The 22,573-nt window shown below is 42.4% G+C and overlaps 2 protein-coding genes across 2 annotated transcripts; one reads left to right on the top strand and one right to left on the bottom strand.

Moving 5' to 3' along the window:
- The first annotated feature begins 16,667 nt into the window (after positions 1 to 16,667).
- On the top strand, positions 16,668 to 19,140 carry LOC103649420 (probable ATP synthase 24 kDa subunit, mitochondrial). The gene is made up of 2 exons (XM_020549207.1): positions 16,668 to 16,692; positions 18,439 to 19,140. Exons 1-2 carry the CDS (start codon positions 16,668 to 16,670, stop codon positions 18,957 to 18,959), a joined length of 546 nt encoding a protein of 181 aa, XP_020404796.1. The 3' UTR covers positions 18,960 to 19,140.
- A 641-nt stretch (positions 19,141 to 19,781) lies between these two features.
- LOC103648114 (uncharacterized) lies at positions 19,782 to 20,597 on the bottom strand. Its single transcript, XM_008672615.3, has 4 exons — positions 20,480 to 20,597; positions 20,278 to 20,402; positions 20,115 to 20,186; positions 19,782 to 20,015 (listed from the first exon to the last, which is right to left on the bottom strand). The coding sequence occupies exons 1-4, from the start codon at positions 20,557 to 20,559 to the stop codon at positions 19,939 to 19,941; spliced, it is 354 nt and encodes a 117-aa protein (XP_008670837.1). The 5' UTR covers positions 20,560 to 20,597; the 3' UTR covers positions 19,782 to 19,938.
- Positions 20,598 to 22,573: the final 1,976 nt, after the last annotated feature.

Raw genomic sequence — 22,573 nt, forward strand, 5'->3', positions numbered from 1 at the left:
GGTCACTCCCGCGCAGCCCTATCCTCACCGTCCCTTTGGCGTCTATGACATGTGGGCCCCACACTGTCAGCTCTATCTCCCTTATCGCCATCTCTGCGAGGCTCAAACATACAGCCGTTGATATCGCGTCCAGGGCAACAGAAGCGCGCGCTCCCTGCGCAACTCACCCGTGAACTCCGGGCCGCGGGTGTCTCCTACCTCCTGACTGCGACTCGGACTCGTGGCTGGCAACGGAATCCGCGGACCTCGCGCGGCAGAAAACTCCCGGCTCATGGGGTCTTCGTCGTCGTTCGTTTGCTAGCAAAGCTCAACAAATCAGGGAGCAAATTCCGCGCAAGATTCTCGCCAACCGAACCACCTCGCTTCGTTCCTTGGCATATAAAAACATATCACGACCTCCTCCCTTCCCATCCTCGCTCGTGCCATCCATGTTCTCTAGAATCCCTGCTCAGCCACGCAAACCCGGCCAGCGCCCTTGCTCCAACTTCGCCGCGGCGCCGTCGTGCGGGCTGTGCGAATCGAGATGGTGAGAGAAACCAACGGCCGCGCCGTAGCTTGGGGACGACACACATCGCATCTCCGGGCTCTGGTGACTATCTGGGAACCAGGAATCCCTCACCGGCGCTTTGTTCATGTCGCAGACCCGCCCCAACCCATGGACTTCCAGATCTAGAAGAAACCTTCACCTCCGCACCGCTCCCGTCCTCGGCCCCCACGCGCTCGCGCGGCGCACGAGGAGACGAACCTGACCTCCTCCCCTGCGCCCATCCCTGCCGCCGATCGCCGATATTTTGAAGGAGCTTGGAGCAGGAGCGATTGGATCAGGAGACGGCCGACCAACACCGCGTGAGAGGTTTGGATGATGCTCCATTAACGCATTGCTGGCTTGTTGAGTAGGGGCGACCCCAGTCCTCGGATCTGAAATGGAGGGCTAGGATTTGATCTGGTGCAAACGTGATCTGTGCCACACGCGTTCGGATTGTGTGGTCAGTATCGATTCAAGCTTAACTGAATCTTGATCGTCGATCTGTTGATGGTCGGTCGTGGGCTCGTACCGGTTCGGAGTTATAAAAATCTAATCTGGACCGTATCCTTTTAATCCAACGGCTCTGGTTACTCCATACCCCTTCAGCCGTTCACTTTTGTAAAAGAGCCCTTACACTTTCCATAAATCAACCCGCCATCCTCTGGTGTTAGAAAATAATTGCTTTAGGGTCCTAAAATTTATGAATTAGACCCTGTATTCTTCTGAAATAGTGGCCCTGGTCCAGAAGTTGAATAAAATCACTATATTAATGTGGAAAATAGGTTTTTAGTATAAAAATAAATCTATAAACTTGTTTAGTTCATATTTGATTCATTCTAAGTCCGAATTGACCCATTCTAGTTCCTATAATTTTGTAATATTATTGTTTATCATTTAGTGCCACTGTTTTGACATAAAAGTCACATTAAAATTGTTATCTTAATTAATCTTGTACAAAGCACATAAAATCTTTAGAAATCCATAACTTAAAATCTATAACTCCAAAATTAATAATTCTTGTTCCTGTGATCTTATTTCAATATGTAGATCATTATTATGTATTTTGCATATATGTTTGGTGTAATGTTAATTTTGCCTATACACTGTTTGTTTGTAATGCTACGACTAGCGTGAGGACACGTGTCATCTGAAGAGCAAGTTGGTACCTGGAATCTCAAGTCCCAGGCAAGTTGTGCCCTTGATCACTTCTTTTTACCCAGCCATGTTCTAATTAATCATAATGATCTGCATAGGTTAATTTTGATGGGACCCAATAGGTTACCCTAGTTTGATTATCTTTATACCTTGTTACCACTGAACTTTTTGGGTAGTACTTGCTAGTGCTTTATGTGGTTTTGGGTATGAAGATACATTACTCATGATTATACTTTTGTTATCAGTTGTTATTTATCGTTCATGATAAGATCATTATGTTAATTGGAACATGGAGCGACCACCCGGGAAAACAGTGCTACCACAAGGGTATAATGGGACGCCCTTGGCTGATTAATTAGGAAAGCTAGTGGAGGACTACCTTACCCGAAAGGGGCAAGGGCAGTAGGGGAGTGGTCAGTGTAGGGAGGCCCTCGGGAGGATTTTGCTGCGATGGCGGTCCTGCAAGGGAATTCCTGCATTGGAGCTTCCTATAAACTGTAGCGGGTTTTCTGAAGCTAGTGGAACTTTGTAAAGGCCTCGTAGTGTTACCCTGCCTCGCCTCCTCGGTAGAGGTGTATGGGAAGTCGCGATCCCTTGGCAGATGGGTAACATGACTTGTGGGTAAAGATGCGCCACCTCTGCAGAGTGTAAAACTGGTATACTAGCCGTGCTCACGGTCATGAGCAGCTCGGACCCTCACATGATTAATTTATGGAACTTAAATTCAATTTGTCATATGCATTGCATCGCAGGTGATGTCGTTACTTCTGTTCTACTATTTAATTGGGTTGGTATTTACTTATACTTAGTAATTGCTAATAAAATTTTGACCAACTTTAAAAGCAATGCTCAGCTCTAACCATCCTCTTTGGTAAGCCTTACACTTCACATGAACTCCCACCTTTGGCGAGTTCATTCACATTATTCCCCACAACTTGTTGAGCGATGAACGTATGTGAGCTCACTCTTGCTGTCTCACACCCCCACAGGTCAAGATCAGGTACCGCAGGATGAGGCGCATGGAGGATGCTGTGGCGAGTTCGTGAGAGGTCTAGGCCGTCGTCTCCCAGTCAACTTTGGGTTGCTGGATCGTTTCCTCATATGATGTAATTATTTAATTATTTTGTATAGAACTCCTGTTATATAGTAAAGATGTGACATTCGATCCTGTGCCACTATGCATCATATGTGTGAGACTTGGTCCCAGCACACCTGGTGTTTATGTTCGCGCCCGGGCTTTGGACCCCTAAAACCCGGGTGTGACAGAAGTGGTATCAGAGCAATGTTGACTGTAGGACGAAACCTAGATAGAACTGGACAACCATTCTTTACTTACCCTTGCTACTCTGATTCTTTTTTAAACTTATCTTAATCTTTTCTCATCTATTTCCGCTTTACTCTGATTATTCTTACCTTTTCATTCTAAAGACAAATGTGGATTTCACACTTTGAAATCCTGTGCCTAAAGTGACTTTAGGAATAGGAGACCTACTCTTAGGAACAAAAACAAAACTATTTTTATAGGTATTTGTATGCTTGAATGTTTGTTTTTATGATACTTGTTTGATTTGGATCTTTGATTGAGTGTGATTAGTTGTGGAGTAATGTCCACAATCACGTCTGCATATACATATAGAAAAAAACGGTTATAAAAATATCTAAATGAACTAGGTTATCCCTCATCAAAGAATCTAGCCTAGCAAAATCCATCTTATCTTGAAAAAGTCTATCCTACACTCATAGATCCATCTTATCCTAAAAAAATAGATTCTCATCTTATCTTGAAAAGATTTATCTTATCCTAATAGATCTATATGACCTCAAAAGATTCTACCTTATCCTTATGGATTCATCTTACGCCAATAAGCATATTTATCCCACGCTAGTGTAACAACCATGATCTAGCCTAAAATAAGTAAGATCTTATCTAGTCAAACTAGTCACACCAATCTAACCTAGGTCTGATCTAATCTAAAGTGACTTATCAAACATGTTAGATAATACTGATGAAATAGATTATACTCTACTCCTATAGAATGGGTCTTAACTTAGTTCACTCTGCACTAAATTAAGAATGACAGATCGACTTGGCCATATGCAACTACCTTAACCATCCAATAGTTGCATAACCCCACAATTTTAACCTAGCAAGAGATTCTAACCTACCTACACCATACAATCCATCCTACTCACATATGTTCTAGCCATATGTCCTTAACTCGGATGACAACTCCAAGAAATAAAGGCCAAAGAAGACCAACCATGTCAAAGAAGGATAACCATCAACTCAAGACTTCAAAGATCAAGTTGAATCGCCAGCGGAATCAAGATCCATAGTTTAGGATGAAGTCTTTCCTTATTATACCCTTGCCACAACCTCTACTTGCCATAACCGTACCTGACCTAATGAATATCTAGACATACAATATTCATATCATCTACTAACTGTTAAAAAAAACTTGAACAAAACTTTGATTCCCAAAACCAAATGAGAAACTAAAATTCTAGACCAAACCTATTATATCCCTTTTCTTACAAATCTCGAGGACGAGATTTCTGTTAAGGGGGTAGGATTTGTAAAGCCCAAAATTGGTATAAGAAAAAAAATATAATAATAAAATGAATAAGTAATATTAGTACAGGTAAAAGAAGCATTATTCATATTTTACTGTTGCGAGATTTTTAAATCTGGAGTTCAAAACAAGGATTTAAATTGAGTTGGAATTATCTTTCTTAAAATACATGTTTTGTGGGTTAACACTAAGAAAATATTTGTATAAAAATGGTAAATAAATAGGTATCATAAATCATAGTATGCATGCTGGATTTTTGTTGTGCATCTAACCTAAAAGTTTGAAATTTAAACTTGGATTTGAATTGAAATAGAAAATAGGGAAAAAGAAAAAAAAAAGGAAAGGACTAAGGACCGCATCTGGGCCGATTTCCCCAAACCCAACCCAATTGGTCACTCCCGCGCAGCCCTGTCCTCACCGTCCCTTTGGCGTCTATGACATGTGGGCCCCACACTGTCAGCTCTATCTCCCTTATCGCCATCTCCACGAGGCTCAAACATACAGCCGTTGATATCGCGTCCAGGGCAACAGAAGCGCGCGCTCCCTGCGCAACTCACCCGTGAACTCCGGGCCGCGGGTGTCTCCTACCTCCTGACTGCGACTCGGACTCGTGGCTGGCAACGGAATCCGCGGACCTCGCGCGGCAGAAAACTCCCGGCTCATGGGGTCTTCGTCGTCGTTCGTTTGCTAGCAAAGCTCAACAAATCAGGGAGCAAATTCCACGCAAGATTCTCGCCAACCGAACCACCTCGCTTCGTTCCTTGGCATATAAAAACATATCACGACCTCCTCCCTTCCCATCCTCGCTCGTGCTATCCATGTTCTCTGGAATCCCTGCTCAGCCACGCAAACCCGGCCAGCGCCCTTGCTCCAACTTCGCCGCGGCGCCGTCGTGCGGGCTGTGCGAATCGAGATGGTGAGAGAAACCAACGGCCGCGCCGTAGCTTGGGGACGACACACATCGCATCTCCGGGCTCTGGTGACTATCTGGGAACCAGGAATCCCTCACCGGCGCTCTGTTCATGTCGCAGACCCGCCCCAACCCATGGACTTCCAGATCTAGAAGAAACCTTCACCTCCGCACCGCTCCCGTCCTCGGCCCCCACGCGCTCGCGCGGCGCACGAGGAGACGAACCTGACCTCCTCCCCTGCGCCCATCCCTGCCGCCGATCGCCGATATTTTGAAGGAGCTTGGAGCAGGAGCGATTGGATCAGGAGACGGCCGACCAACACCGCGTGAGAGGTTTGGATGATGCTCCATTAACGCATTGCTGGTTTGTTGAGTAGGGGCGACCCCAGTCCTCGGATCTGAAATGGAGGGCTAGGATTTGATCTGGTGCAAACGTGATCTGTGCCACACGCGTTCGGATTGTGTGGTCAGTATCGATTCAAGCTTAACTGAATCTTGATCGTCGATCTGTTGATGGTCGGTCGTGGGCTCGTACCGGTTCGGAGTTATAAAAATCTAATCTGGACCGTATCCTTTTAATCCAACGGCTCTGGTTACTCCATACCCCTTCAGCCGTTCACTTTTGTAAAAGAGCCCTTACACTTTCCATAAATCAACCCGCCATCCTCTGGTGTTAGAAAATAATTGCTTTAGGGTCCTAAAATTTATGAATTAGACCCTGTATTCTTCTGAAATAGTGGCCCTGGTCCAGAAGTTGAATAAAATCATTATATTAATGTGGAAAATAGGTTTTTAGTATAAAAATAAATCTATAAACTTGTTTAGTTCATATTTGATTCATTCTAAGTCCGAATTGACCCATTCTAGTTCCTATAATTTTGTAATATTATTGTTTATCATTTAGTGCCACTGTTTTGACATAAAAGTCACATTAAAATTGTTATCTTAATTAATCTTGTACAAAGCACATAAAATCTTTAGAAATCCATAACTTAAAATCTATAACTCCAAAATTAATAATTCTTGTTCCTGTGATCTTATTTCAATATGTAGATCATTATTATGTATTTTGCATATATGTTTGGTGTAATGTTAATTTTGCCTATACACTGTTTGTTTGTAATGCTACGACTAGCGTGAGGACACGTGTCATCTGAAGAGCAAGTTGGTACCTGGAATCTCAAGTCCCAGGCAAGTTGTGCCCTTGATCACTTCTTTTTACCCAGCCATGTTCTAATTAATCATAATGATCTGCATAGGTTAATTTTGATGGGACCCAATAGGTTACCCTAGTTTGATTATCTTTATACCTTGTTACCACTGAACTTTTTGGGTAGTACTTGCTAGTGCTTTATGTGGTTTTGGGTATGAAGATACATTACTCATGATTATACTTTTGTTATCCGTTGTTATTTATCGTTCATGATAAGATCATTATGTTAATTGGAACATGGAGCGACCACCCGGGAAAACAGTGCTACCACAAGGGTATAATGGGACGCCCTTGGCTGATTAATTAGGAAAGCTAGTGGAGGACTACCTTACCCGAAAGGGGCAAGGGCAGTAGGGGAGTGGTCAGTGTAGGGAGGCCCTCGGGAGGATTTTGCTGCGATGGCGGTCCTGCAAGGGAATTCCTGCATTGGAGCTTCCTATAAACTGTAGCGGGTTTTCTGAAGCTAGTGGAACTTTGTAAAGGCCTCGTAGTGTTACCCTGCCTCGCCTCCTCGGTAGAGGTGTATGGGAAGTCGCGATCCCTTGGCAGATGGGTAACATGACTTGTGGGTAAAGATGCGCCACCTCTGCAGAGTGTAAAACTGGTATACTAGCCGTGCTCACGGTCATGAGCAGCTCGGACCCTCACATGATTAATTTATGGAACTTAAATTCAATTTGTCATATGCATTGCATCGCAGGTGATGTCGTTACTTCTGTTCTACTATTTAATTGGGTTGGTATTTACTTATACTTAGTAATTGCTAATAAAATTTTGACCAACTTTAAAAGCAATGCTCAGCTCTAACCATCCTCTTTGGTAAGCCTTACACTTCACATGAACTCCCACCTTTGGCGAGTTCATTCACATTATTCCCCACAACTTGTTGAGCGATGAACGTATGTGAGCTCACTCTTGCTGTCTCACACCCCCACAGGTCAAGATCAGGTACCGCAGGATGAGGCGCATGGAGGATGCTGTGGCGAGTTCGTGAGAGGTCTAGGCCGTCGTCTCCTAGTCAACTTTGGGTTGCTGGATCGTTTCCTCATATGATGTAATTATTTAATTATTTTGTATAGAACTCCTGTTATATAGTAAAGATGTGACATTCGATCCTGTGCCACTATGCATCATATGTGTGAGACTTGGTCCCAGCACACCTGGTGTTTATGTTCGCGCCCGGGCTTTGGACCCCTAAAACCCGGGTGTGACACGACGCTTTCTACTTCTATCGTTTTTTGTTCAACGGTCATCGCGGCATATCTTTCCCTTTCTGAGAGCACCTAGAGGGGGGGTGAATAGGTGATCCTATAAAACTTAAAACTTAAGCCACAAAACTTGGTTAAGTGTTAGCACAATAATCACCAAGTGGCTAGAGAGAAGCCTTAGCAAAACACAATAACCACAAGAGAACAATCACAGATATGACACAGTGGTTTATCCCGTGGTTCGGCCAAGACCAACGCTTGCCTACTCCACGTTGTGGCGTCCCAACGGACGAGGGTTGCAATCAACCCCTCTCAAGCGGTCCAAAGACCCACTTGAATACCACGGTGTTTTGCTTGCTTTACTATATCCCGTTTGCAAGGAATCTCCACACTTTGGAGCCTCTCGCCCTTACACTTAGATGATCACAAAGAAACACGGAGTAAGGGAGGGATGAGCAACGCACACAAGACTAAAAAATCAGAGCAACAACACGCACACAAGTCGCAACAAGAGCTCGCAACACAACCCAATGAGTTCACAACTCCACTAGAGCTCTATATGCTATCACAAAGAAACAAATGCGCGGAATCGATGTCTTGGTGCTTAGGAATGTTGTGAGTATGCTTGTCTTCATCCTCCATGCGCCTAGGGGTCCCTTTTATAGCCCCAATGCAGCTAGGAGCCGTTGAGAGCAATCTGGGAAGGCAATTCTTGCCTTCTGTCGTCTGGCGCACCGGACACTGTCCGGTGCCAGATTTCTTTCCTTAACTGGCGCAGCCGACCGTTGGCAGCCAGAGAGCCGTTGGCGCACCGGACATGTCCGGTGCACACCGGACAGTCCGGTGCCCCCTTCTAGCCGTTGGCTCGGCCACGTGTCCCGCGCAGATCGCGCGGCCGACCGTTGGCTCACCGGACAGTCCGGTGCACACCGGACAGTCCGGTGAATTATAGCCGTACGTCGACGGTGAATTCCCGAGAGCGTCCAGTTCGCCCGAGCCAGTCTGGCGCACCGGACACTATCCGGTGCACCACCGGACAGTCCGGTGCTCCCAGACTGAGCAGAGTCTTGGCTGCTCGAGCCAAGACAATTCCAATTCGATTTTTCCCGTTTCCAGCACTTAGACACAATACATTAGTCTCTAAAACAATGTACTAAGTCTGAGAAACATACCTTTATCCTTGATTTGTACTTTGCCCACCATTTTACACTTAGGCACTTGTGTTGGACACTAAATCACCAAAATACTTAGAAATGGCCCAAAGGCACATTTCCCTTTCAATCTCCCCCTTTTTGGTGATTTATGCCAACACAATATAAAGCAAGTAGAACAAATACAAAATCAATTCAAATAAGAACTCAACTTGTTTTGATTCAAATTTGACATATATGGATCACTCTTTGCCACCACTTGGTTTGTTTTTGCAAATCAAACTCAAATTTCTATTTCTAATTCAAACACACATGTTAAGACATAAAGAGAGTCATTCCAAGAGAAATTGGTTCAAGATTTCAAGAACTCCCCTTTTTCCCATAATCAACACTTCTCCCCACAAGAAGCCAACTTTTGACAAGAGAGACAATAAAAGAGTTTTGACAAACCAAAAGCTCTATTCTACTATTTTCAAAATCTCTCAAGTGGTAGTTGATCCATTTATCGCTTTGGCCTTTATTTTCTCCCCCTTTGGCACCAAACACCAAAACGGGATTAATCTTGGCCCTTGAACCCCATTGCCTCACCAAAATCTTCAATAAGAATACAAAGGCAATAAGAGTACATGAGATGAACTTGGAATAAGTTACCCTCTCATCGGAGTGCAGTGGAAGTCTTTCATGGTCCAAGTCCACCTTTTCCCTTTCAAACCTCCTTTGAGACTAAAACAAGCAAACTCAAGCACATGGTTAGTCTCAAAGGGTCAAGTTGTAGCACAGCTCCCCCTAAATATGTGCATCACTTGCAAAAAGGACTTGTGAGGTCCGGGGAGTTTTTGTACAACTTGAGCACCATAAGTAAGCAACGAAATGCATAAGGAACATGATCAAGGGCATAAACACATGTATGCTATAAATCAATCCAGGTTCCGCGAATCTAAGACATTTAGCTCACTACGCAACCTGCAAAAGGTCTTCTCATCTAGAGGCTTGGTAAAGATATCGGCTAGCTGGTTCTCGGTGCTAACATGAAACACTTCGATATCTCCCTTTTGCTGGTGGTCTCTCAAAAAGTGATGCCGGATGTCTATGTGTTTTGTACGGCTGTGTTCAACAGGATTTTCCGCCATGCGGATAGCACTCTCATTATCACATAGGAGTGGGACTTTGCTCAGACTGTAGCCAAAGTCCCTGAGGGTTTACCTCATTCAAAGTAGTTGCGCGCAACACTGTCCTGCGGCAACATACTCGGCCTCAGCGGTGGATAGGGCAACGGAAGTTTGTTTCTTAGAGTTCCATGACACCAGGGACCTTCCTAAGAATTGGCACGTCCCCGATGTACTCTTCCTATCGACCTTACATCCAGCATAGTCGGAATCTGAATATCTAATTAAGTCAAAGGTAGACCCCTTTGGATACCAGAGCCCGAAGCAAGGCGTAGCAACCAAATATCTAAGGATTCGATTCACTGCCACTAAGTGACACTCCTTAGGATCGGATTGAAATCTAGCACACATGCATACGCTAAGCATAATATCTGGTCTACTAGCACATAAGTAAAGTAATGACCCTATCATTGACCGGTATGCCTTTTGATCAACAGACTTACCTCCTTTGTTGAGATCAGTGTGTCCGTCGGTCCCCATCGGAGTCTTTGCGGGCTTGGCATCCTTCATCCCAAACCGCTTCAGCAAGTCTTGCGTGTACTTCGTTTGAGAGATGAAGGTGCCGTCCTTGAGTTGCTTCACTTGGAACCCAAGGAAGTAGTTCAACTCGCCCATCATCGACATCTCGAATTTCTGCGTCATCACCCTGCTAAACTCTTCACAAGACTTTTTATTAGTAGAACCAAATATTATGTCGTCGACATAAATTTGGCACACAAATAGATCACCGTCACACGTCTTAGTGAAAAGAGTTGGATCGGCTTTCCCAACCTTGAAAGCATTAGCAATTAAGAAATCTCTAAGGCATTCATACCATGCTCTTGGGGCTTGCTTAAGTCCATAGAGCGCCTTAGAGAGCTTACACACGTGGTCGAGGTACCGTTCATCCTCGAAGCCAGGGGTTGCTCCACGTACACCTCCTCCTTGATTGGCCCGTTGAGGAAAGCGCTCTTCACATCCATTTGGAACAACCTGAAAGAATGGTGAGCGACATATGCTAGCAAAATACGAATGGATTCTAGCCTAGCCACAGGAGCAAAAGTCTCCTCAAAGTCCAAACCTGCGACTTGGGCATAACCTTTTGCCACAAGTCGAGCCTTGTTCCTTGTCACCACTCCGTGCTCATCTTGTTTGTTGCGGAACACCCACTTGGTTCCCACAACATTTTGCTTAGGACGAGGCACCAGCGTCCAAACTTCATTCCTCTTGAAGTTGTTGAGCTCCTCTTGCATGGCCAACACCCAGTCCGGATCTAGCAGGGCCTCTTCTACCCTGAAAGGCTCAATAGAAGAGACAAAGGAGTAATGCTCACAAAAACTAACTAATCGAGATCGAGTAGTTACTCCCTTGCTAATATCACCCAGAATTTGATCGACGGGATGATCCCTTTGAATCATCGCTCGAACTTGGGTTGGAGGTGCCGATTGCGCTTCTTCCTCCATCACATGATCATCTTGTGCTCCCCCTTGATCACACGCCTCTTGTTGATGAACCTGTTCGTCGTCTTGAGTTGGGGGGTGTACCATAGTTGAGGAAGAAGGTTGATCTTGCTCCTTTTGTTCCTGTGGTCGTACATCACCAATCGCCATGGTTCGTATAGCGGCCGTTGGAACATCTTCTTCATCTACATCATCACAATCAACAACTTGATCTCTTGGAGAGCTATTAGTCTCATCAAATACAACGTCGCTAGAGACTTCAACCAAACCCGATGATTTGTTGAAGACTCTATACGCCTTTGTATTTGAATCATAACCTAACAAAAACCCTTCTACAGCTTTGGGAGCAAACTTAGAATTTCTACCCTTCTTCACTAGAATGTAGCATTTGCTCCCAAATACACGAAAGTACGATACATTGGGTTTGTTACCGGTTAGCAGCTCATACGACGTCTTTTTGAGGAGGCGATGAAGGTAGACCCTGTTGATGGCGTGGCAAGCCGTGTTCACGGCTTCCGACCAAAAGCACTCGGGGGTCTTGAACTCTCCAAGCATCGTCCTCGCCATATCAATGAGTGTCCTGTTCTTCCTCTCTACCACACCATTTTGTTGTGGTGTGTAGGGAGCGGACAACTCGTGCTTGATCCCTTCCTCCTCAAGGAACTCTTCCACTTGAAGGTTCTTGAACTCGGACCCGTTGTCGCTCCTTATCTTCTTCACCTTGAGCTCAAACTCATTTTGAGCTCTCCTTAGGAAGCGCTTGAGGGTCCCTTGGGTTTCAGACTTATCCTGTAAAAAGAATACCCAAGTGAAGCGGGAAAAGTCATCAACAATAACTAGACCATACTTACTTCCTCCTATGCTTAGATAGGCGACGGGTCCGAAGAGGTCCATATGTAGCAGCTCCAGGGGTCTTGATGTGGTCATCACGTTCTTGCTGTGATGTGCTCCTCCCACCTGTTTACCTGCTTGACATGCTGCACAAGGTCTATCTTTTTCGAATTGCACATTAGATAATCCTATCACGTGGTCTCCCTTTAGAAGCTTGTGAAGATTCTTCATCCCTACATGTGCTAAGCGGCGATGCCACAGCCAGCCCATGCTAGTCTTAGCAATTAAACATGCATCTAGACCGGCCTCTTCTTTTGTAAAATCAACTAAGTAAAGCTTGTCGTCTAATACACCTTTAAAAGCTAATGAACCATCACTTCTTCTAAAGACAGACACATCTATGTTTGTGAATAAGCAGTTATACCCCATGTTGCATAATTGACTAACAGATAGAAAATTATATCCCAGAGACTCAACTAAAAACACATTAGAGATTGAGTGTTCATTTGAGATTGCAATTTTACCTAACCCTTTTACCTTGCCTTGGTTCCCATCACCGAAGATTATTGAATCTTGGGAATCCTTGTTTTTGACGTAGGAGGTGAACATCTTCTTCTCCCCCGTCATATGGTTTGTGCATCCGCTGTCGATAATCCAGCTTGAACCCCCGGATGCATAAACCTGCAAGGCAAATTTAGGCTTGGGACTTAGGTACCCAACTCTTGTTGGGTCCTACAAGGTTAGTCACAATTGTCTTAGGGACCCAAATGCAAGTTTTATCTTCCTTGCATTTTGCCCCTAATTTCCTAGCAATCACCTTTCTATCCTTTCTACAAATTGCAAATGAAGCATCACAAGCATGATAAATTGTAGAAGGTTCATTAACTTTCCTAGGAATATTGACAACATTTCTCCTAGGCATATGATGAACAACATTTCTTTTAAGCACATTTCTACCATGCATATAGGAAGAACTAGAAGCAAACATGGCATAAGAATCATAGGCATGTGCATCAAAAGCATTACAACTCCTATGAGACTGTCTTCTATCATTGTACATAAAAGCATGGTTCTTTTTAGCATTACTAACCATAGGGACCTTCCCTTTTTCCTTGGCGGGGATGGGAGCCTTATGGCTTGTTAAGTTCTTGACTTCTCTCTTGAAGCCAAGTCCATCCTTAATTGAGGGGTGTCTACCAATCGTGTAGGCATCCCTCGCAAATTTTAGCTTATCAAATTCGCTCTTGCTAGTCTTAAGTTGAGCATTAAGACTAGCCAATTCATCATTAAGTTTGGAAATTGAAAATAGGTGTTCACTATAAGCATCAATGTCAAAATCCTTACACCTATTACAAGTTGCAACAATTTCTACACAAGATGTTGATTTACTAGCTATTTCTAACTTAGCATTCAAATAATCATTAATGCTCCTTAAGTTAGAAATTGTCTCATGGCAAGAAGATAATTCACAAGAAAGCATTTCATTTCTTTTAACTTCTAGAGCATGAGATTTTTGTGCTTCTACATATTTGTCATGTTCTTCATACAAGAAATCCTCTTGCTTTTCTAAAAGCCTATTCTTATCATTCAAGGCATCAATCAATTCATTAATTTTATCTACCTTGGTTCTATCTAGGCCCTTAAATAAACATGAATAATCTATTTCATCCTCATCACTAGATTCGTCCTCACTTGAAGAAGCATAAGTAGAGTTTCGAGTACATACCTTCTTCTCCCTTGCCATAAGGCATGTGTGACGCTCGTTGGGGAAGAGGGATGACTTGTTGAAGGCGGTGGCAGTGAGTCCTTCATTGTCGGAGTCGGAAGAGGAGCAATTCGAATCCCACTCCTTGCCTAGATGCGCCTCACCCTTTGCCTTCTTATAGTTCTTCTTCTTCTCCCTCTTGTTCCCTTGATCCTGATCACTATCATTGTCGGGACAGTTAGCAATAAAATGACCAAGCTTACCACATTTGAAGCATGTGCGCTTCCCCTTTGTCTTGGTCTTGCTTGGCTGCCCCTTGCGACCTTTTAGCGCCGTCTTGAATCTCTTGATGATGAGAGCCATCTCTTCATCATTAAGTCCGGCTGCCTCAATTTGTGCCACCTTGCTAGGTAGTGTCTCCTTGCTTCTTGTTGCCTTGAGAGCAAGAGGTTGAGGCTCATTGATTGGACCATTTAATGCGTCGTCCACGTATCTTGCTTCCTTGATCATCATTCGCCTGCTCACGAACTTTCCAAGTATCTCCTCGGGCGTCATCTTGGTGTACCTAGGATTCTCACGAATATTGTTTACAAGATGAGGATCAAGGACAGTAAAAGACCTTAGCATTAGGCGGACGACGTCGTGGTCCGTCCATCGCGTGCTTCCATAGCTTCTTATCTTGTTGACAAGGGTCTTGAGCCGGTTGTACGTTTGGGTTGGCTCTTCTCCCCTTATCATAGCGAACCTCCCGAGTTCGCCCTCCACCAACTCCATCTTGGTGAGCATTGTGACGTCATTCCCCTCATGAGAGATCTTGAGGGTGTCCCAGATTTGCTTGGCGTTATCCAAGCCGCTCACTTTGTGGTATTCATCCCTGCACAATGAAGCTAGAAGAACAGTAGTAGCTTGTGCATTTTTATGAATTTGCTCATTAATGAACATGGGACTATCCGTACTATCAAAGTGCATTCCACTCTCTACAATCTCCCATATACTAGGATGGAGAGAGAACAAGTGACTACGCATTTTGTGACTCCAAAATCCGTAGTCCTCTCCATCAAAATGAGGAGGTTTACCAAGTGGAATAGATAATAAATGAGCATTTGTACTTTGAGGAATACGAGAGTAATCAAAAGAAAAGTTTGAATTGACCGTTTTCTTTTTCTCGTAGTCGTCGTCGTCCTTTTGGGAAGAGGAAGATTCGTCGTTGTCGTAGTAGACGATCTCCTTGATGCGCCTTGTCTTCTTCTTCTTCCCGTCTTTGCGCTTGTGGCTCGAGCCCAAGTCGGTAGGCTTGTCATCCTTCGGCTCGTTGACGAAGGACTCCTTCTCCTTGTCGTTGATCACGATTCCCTTCCCCTTAGGATCCATCTCTTCGGGCGGTTAGTCCCTTTCTTGAAGAGAATGACTCCGATACCAATTGAGAGCACCTAGAGGGGGGGTGAATAGGTGATCCTGTAAAACTTAAAACTTAAGCCACAAAACTTGGTTAAGTGTTAGCACAATAATCACCAAGTGGCTAGAGAGAAGTCTTAGCAAAACACAATAACCACAAGAGAACAATCACAGATATGACACAGTGGTTTATCCCGTGGTTCGGCCAAGACCAACGCTTGCCTACTCCACGTTGTGGCGTCCCAACGGACGAGGGTTGCAATCAACCCCTCTCAAGCGGTCCAAAGACCCACTTGAATACCACGGTGTTTTGCTTGCTTTACTATATCCCGTTTGCAAGGAATCTCCACACTTTGGAGCCTCTCGCCCTTACACTTAGATGATCACAAAGAAACACGGAGTAAGGGAGGGATGAGCAACGCACACAAGACTCAAAAATCAGAGCAACAACACGCACACAAGTCGCAACAAGAGCTCGCAACACAACCCAATGAGTTCACAACTCCACTAGAGCTCTATATGCTATCACAAAGAAACAAATGCGCGGAATCGATGTCTTGGTGCTTAGGAATGTTGTGAGTATGCTTGTCTTCATCCTCCATGCACCTAGGGGTCCCTTTTATAGCCCCAATGAAGCTAGGAGCCGTTGAGAGCAATCTGGGAAGGCAATTCTTGCCTTCTGTCGTCTGGCGCACCGGACAATGTCCGGTGCCAGATTTCTTTCCTTAACTGGCGCAACCGACAGTTGGCAGCCAGAGAGCCGTTGGCGCACCGGACATGTCCGGTGCACACCGGACAGTCCGGTGCCCCTTTCTAGCCGTTGGCTCGGCCACGTGTCCCGCGCAGATCGCGCGGCCGACCGTTGGCCCGGCCGACCGTTGGCTCACCGGACAGTCCGGTGCACACCGGACAGTCCAGTGAATTATAGCCGTACGTTGTCGGTGAATTCCCGAGAGCGGCCAGTTCGCCCGAGCTAGTCTGGCGCACCGGACACTGTCCGGTGCTCCCAGACTGAGCAGAGTCTTGGCTGCTCGAGCCAAGACAATTCCAATTCGATTTTTCCTGTTTCCAGCACTTAGACACAATACATTAGTCTCTAAAACAATGTACTAAGTCTGAGAAACATACCTTTATCCTTGATTTGTACTTTGCCCACCATTTTACACTTAGGCACTTGTGTTGGACACTAAATCACCAAAATACTTAGAAATGGCCCAAAGGCACATTTCCCTTTCACTTTCCCTTTGCCTCTTACATTCCTTAGCATCAACATTTGGTCCAAGCGATTTCGATCCATTTTCATCAGCTACAATATAACCTTGTGTATTAGCGTTCCCCTACATACTACGATATAAACGTTAATCGACACAAGTGTAATTACCTTTACCTATAGTAATGGTGTTTGAGATGTTTGTCAATGGTGTGCGACCATCACTAAGTTCCATCTGATATATTTCTGTTGGTTCTCCGTTCTCCATAAAGACCCCTATTATGGATAGTGGAATGGCTTAGTTAAGTTTTCACACATTTACTTTGTGTACAACCACAATTTAGTTCAATATATCTCTACTACACATTAAGGACACAGCGAGGGCGTCCACCAAGCATCACCGTGCCCCTGCCAATAATCATTCCTTCATCATGTTTGCAAACTGATAACTTCCACAAAAGGAAACTAATTATACACCATGATGATGATGTATTGGATGTTGTAAGTGAAAATCCAGATGACTGTTCTATTTCAGATGATTATGAGATGGATTTAGGGGATGCTTATGCAGACAAATTTATGCTAATAACATGTTTGTGGGTACGGGTGTGTAGCAGAAAAGAACAAAAAAAGTTGTGTTAAGTTTGTTATGAAAACAAAGTTCAGCAATAATTGTTTGTGACTTCAAGTTCATGATATAATTGTACACTATACTCTAGCTGCTGTCATCTATGGAGTTCCAAGTAACACTTGAGGAGTCCGCGGATCCTAGGCGCACTCGATGTTCTAGGATTTTGATTCGTGGTCATTTGTTTGTGAGCTGTGGTGATATCCATTCCGTTATAGGGACATGGTCAAATTCTGGTGTTGGTTTCTTATGGCACCTTCATATGCTCTGTTTCTGTGTTATGGAAACTAATCTATACTGCATTTCAGATTCTGAAGAATTCCAGCCAGTTGTGCCTGTTGTGAAAGCCGAGCCACTTAAAAATCAGTGAGCTGATGAAGATGTTGAAGAAGATGATGTAAAAGAATCATGGGAAGAAGAGGAGGAGGAGGTAAATGAAATTATATGATTTTTTAATTGATGCATCACATGAACCCTTTTATTTAACTTTGGTTCTTTCATGTATATAGGCAAAAGTAAATTTTCTCTTATTTCTACGAAATTCTATCTTTATGTAGTTGTGACTGTTATAAGCATGAATGCCTGCATGTTGATAGCACTAATTGATAATTATTATCTGTTCGTTGCTTGGCTGTTCAAAAATATTTGTTGGAGATACTTGATGCATCTGCCCTTGCAGTGTAGGTCTGATTTCTTGTTCACACTACCATTCTAATTTTAGTGGCATCTGTATCTGCTAGTTGAATCTACCTTCATCTCTGATACTAAAAAAAGTTACACCCATATAGGCTCCTGACTGCTGTGTTACGCGCCTTTTCATGCCCGCTTAATTTCCCAGTGTCCCTACACCTATTTCACATTTTGTAGGGTAGATGCATCTGATTTCAAGGAAACATATTATTAGTTCAAAGTGTTCTTGATTTTTCTTACGTTGGTGTTCTATTATTGATGCCCTGTCCGCTTAACTGGCAGTTCAATCGACATCAGTTGTGGCAGTTCAATTAACATCAATTTCATGTTCAGTTGATATTTTGAAAAAGTGCTTCTGCTGCTAAAATTCAGGTTGTCCTACAAAGTGCTTATATGTGTTTGAACCATTTTAATAGAGATAAAGAGAGGGCTTTTCACAACTATTTTAAAAAATGATACAATAGAGTTTTTTCACAACAATTAATCCATAATACTTTTTTATAGTTCATAACATATTTTCATAACTTAAAGCAACTCAAGCAATAGCCCCAAAACACGGTCCCTACTTTTTATTTGGATTAGCCAATGTTGGCAGGAGGTGTCAGGCACTAAAACTAATAATTAGCCACTAAAATTAGTTGAGATCAATATTGATCCAGATGACCCAGCGACAGTTTCTCAATATGCTCAAGTCATGAGGACTGTAAGGGAAAAGGCAGATCTTGTTTCTGATTCTCAAAGGATTAAATATACCATTGAGACCTTCACCAAGGGCATCCATGATGCACGGACTTACTTGAATACTCTTCAACAGCTCAGAATAAAGAGTGGTCTTATAGATCATATTGGAATCGAACCTTTGATGATGGAAGCTCTTGAGAAGATTGAGAAGGATATTAAGAAACCACTTTTAAGGAGTGACAAGAAGAACATGGCCACTCTTATGGCAGAGTTTGACAAGATTAACGCAAAGCTTGGCATTCGGAAGGAGGATCTTCCTAAGATCAAGCAAGAACTTGAATTCGAGATTGCCAAAAGTGAGCTGACTGAACTTAAGAAGGAATGTGTTGAAGCAATGGAGACTCAACTCAAGAGGGAGGAGTTCCAAGATGAGGAGATGCCTGATGTCAGGAAACAGGACATCCGAAACTTCCTGTAGGCTTGATCGATGATAACCTTTGAGGCATTGCAAATCACCCAGCCCACCTGTGATTTTTTTCTTTGGTTTTGGTTTCAAGTTGACCGGTGCTGTAGGCTACACCTATGAATGCTGCTCCTTCCTTTTTTGTAATAAAAAAACTACACCGAGGTACACAAACACAGTCAACCGTTGAGTTGAATTTTTTTCAACAAAACTAAGGGAGGAGGTTTGCTTCGCAGGATTAGTGGCCGGCTTCCACCGCTGTCAGTCGTTTCTAAATACAATTCCTGAAGCCCCTCAACGGTATACTGACTGAAATTCATTTTTGCTCAACTTGTGCAAATCTGTATCCCAGTTAGCTTATCATAAGTGCATTTTTGCTGAAATGCTCATACTTCAAAATGTCCATATATATATACGAATTATATAACTTTTTTGTTTTGTTTTCATTTGAGCAAACTGTTAAATGTCCATTTTTGAGTGCTTGATAGAAATACAACCATGTTTCTGAGTTTGTTATTTTGAGTTGATTAACATCTAGTTCTGAGCTGGAGGTCTTTCTGAGGGTAACAGACTGTTTAAAGAAGGAAATTTCGAACTTGCAAAGGCTCCCACTAACGTCCACACTTTGTATTCATTAAATTTTGAGGTGATCAGGCCTGTCCAACAAAATGCATTAATTTTGTTCATATTATTTTTCAGGAATTCCACGCATGTTAGACAAAATACATATTTAGAGTTTGTTTGCATTATATAAATATTTGTAACCCATACAGATTATTACGGGAATTCAATTTTTCGCACAAAATATTTATTAATCATGGGAACAAAAAAATTTCACAAACTATCTCTTATTAAACCCATGTCATAGGTATTACAATTCAGCCTCATGTTGCTCTTGGTTGATCAATAACAGTACGACATGTATTCTATCATTGTAGAATCTATCTAGGCCTAAACATAGTTCCAATTATTGCTCTTTGTGAAATTGTAGAATCTATCTACGCCTTTGCTCTTCAAGAAATGTAACAGCAAACTGACGGTTGTTCCGCGCCACCAAAGCTTTTTGAATTGCTGCAATGAATGGCACAATTAATCACATCTACACAAAGTTCATGATTTAATGAGAACAATCACAATTTAAATGTAACTAATTTTTAAGAGTATACTTACGTCCAAAATAGTGGGTGTTGTGATGGAACGGATTGAAGTGTATTGCGGTATGATCCGAAGACTCGAGGAACTCTAGAATTACACATTTAAATTTCTGTTACGAATCATTATAAAGCAAAACTTAGTGACAGATGTGTTTGCAAGGTGTAAAGACATGTTGTACCTTGTCTTCTGAACCGCCTAAACATAGTCCCAATTATTATGCCATAATCCTCCTTAGCCAACGCCCAACGGAGTGCATTTTTGTTTAGTAGGTCACCCCAAACTTTAATGATATGTAAAGACCCCCTACGACATTCATTTTGGTAAGAATTGGTTAGTAATATATATATATATATTTGACATATACAATTAATGGAATATACCTAGCATCCATTATAACAATCTTTCTGAAAGGGCCCCACATTGTGCGATGAATTGTATCCATGTGGACTACAATAGCCATAATGTCTACAAAAATAACAATTTATAAATGGATTAATACTAAATTTTGTGTAAACGATATTTTAAAAATTGAGCCAAGATCAATATATTCTTACCGACTAAAGTCTTGTTTGGCAACTCAGCAATATCATCAAGGTTGAAGAATATATGTTTTGGGAATGGCGGCATTTGAATTGGAACTGTGTATGGCTCCACGATAGTTTGTTGGTTGAAATACAATTCCATGGGACCATTTAGATGTCGAAAATTGAATTCACCCGGATGAAGACCAAACTTTACGTTATGCATATTGTAAACATGCTTTTCATGGAGCAAATTGTTGAAATGTTTAACTGTCACGGACACATATGTTATGGCCTCGATCTTGGCTCCCTAATAGTATTTCAGTAGGATTTCAGTAGGAGTATAGGCAATGGTATGAATATCGTGTAACTTTGTAAATGAAACTTAAATAATTGTTGGCTTACATTGATGTCAGATAAAATGAAATGTTGTCTATGACGATAACGTGGTTCAATCGGGAATTTAACTTCTACCCGAGCGATAATACTGTATTTCCGAGGTAGCCCATAATAATCTTCATCACGGTAGTCGTCGAACAACATGTATCTATATTAAACATACGACTAAATAACGGTCATTTCTTTGATAGACAAATTTTGTGTAAATATATTTATGTAATAACTTACATAGGCATCCGTTTTATGCGGTCCGCTGCGTCTCTTTCTCGGTTCAATACGACCGGTTCCATCAAAACCTTCTAGCCTTTAACAAAATTTAAAATTTAAATTTAAATGGAACACATGTCATACTTTCGCGGTTCAAAAATGTGATGTTAGCATATGCAACTTGATCATTTATCATGTCGTTTACTTTATAAAGCCATTTAATCTAATCATTCATCATGTCGTCATTGAGGTTCTGATTTCAAGCGAGCTTATGCATTCAGTCTCCCTAGGTTGTTATATATATGTGTTCATCAATGGGTAAGAATAACTTGTTTCATGTTTGTTGACGCGAGAGGTACCATGGGACGGCTACAGAGAACTGCAAATGTAATTGGAAAAGCACATTAAGAGAAGCACTTAAGGGTGTTTGCCTTTGTGTTGAATGGTATATTCGGAAAAGAACATGAAGAGAAGCAGATCACAAAGAGAACTGTGAACGGATGCAAGTGCACCGAATTCAAAGTATACTACCATCCAAGCCTCCCCACTATCATTTTTTCTACGAATTAGCATCAACCGATATATACCGGAAGAATGCATATAAACTTTATACCCCAACAAAAAAACTCCAATACACACAAGCTCAACAATGTATTATATAACATATGTCATATAAAAGTTATATTAGGGAAAACATAAGAACAAGACATAAGAACAATACATAAGAACATGAACATAAGAACAAGACATAAGAATCTATCCTCGACATACATAAGAACATTGTATTTCTTTAACAGGAAAATGCAGTTGTTCAACTGAAATCAGATTTCAGTTTAATTGTGTATTGGCAAAAAACAGATCACCTTCAAGCAAAAAATACCGGAAGAAGGATGAGAACTGTTGTTCGCTTATGTCTATCGAGGATACTTGCTCTTTTACATGACGGGTAACAGCAGTTCTCATCCTCTATTATGGGCAGAATAGCATGGCAACTGATTTTCAGTGGTGCATAAAATCTGATTTCAGTTGTTTATTGTGTAATCCGCAAAAAAATCACATTAAAGAAAAAAATAAACATGAAGCGTTCACTCACCTTGTTGCTGTTGAAGTTAATTTTACAGCTTCAATTAGCAAAGTTCAACTGCTAGAAGAACTGAAATAGTGAAGAAAAAATAATTAGCTACATAGGAGACTTCACTTCAGGCCCTCACATAAAATTCCAGATTAGATATTCTTCATAGATTAACATATGTCATATAAAAGTTATACATATTAGGGAAAACATAAGAACAAGACATAATGCATATAAACTTTATACCCCAACACAAAAAACCCCAATTCACACAA

Source organism: Zea mays, chromosome 2 (assembly GCF_902167145.1).
Source record: "Zea mays cultivar B73 chromosome 2, Zm-B73-REFERENCE-NAM-5.0, whole genome shotgun sequence".
In the NCBI taxonomy this organism is placed as follows: Eukaryota; Viridiplantae; Streptophyta; class Magnoliopsida; order Poales; family Poaceae; genus Zea; species Zea mays.

What these genes read in the sequence shown, in the direction of transcription:
- LOC103649420 (XM_020549207.1), top strand. Translation starts at nt 16,668, where the DNA reads ATGGTGTTTGAGATGTTTGTCAATG. An exon ending in GTTTGAGATGTTTGTCAATG is followed by an intron (nt 16,693 to 18,438) that starts GTGTGCGACCAT and finishes CACTAAAATTAG; the next exon opens with TTGAGATCAATATTGATCCA.
- LOC103648114 (XM_008672615.3), bottom strand. Translation starts at nt 20,559, where the DNA reads ATGGCTATTGTAGTCCACATGGATACAATTCATCGCACAATGTGGGGC. An exon ending in ATTGTTATAATGGATGCTAG is followed by an intron (nt 20,403 to 20,479) that starts GTATATTCCATT and finishes TGAATGTCGTAG; the next exon opens with GGGGTCTTTACATATCATTA. An exon ending in TAGGCGGTTCAGAAGACAAG is followed by an intron (nt 20,187 to 20,277) that starts GTACAACATGTC and finishes GTGTAATTCTAG; the next exon opens with AGTTCCTCGAGTCTTCGGAT.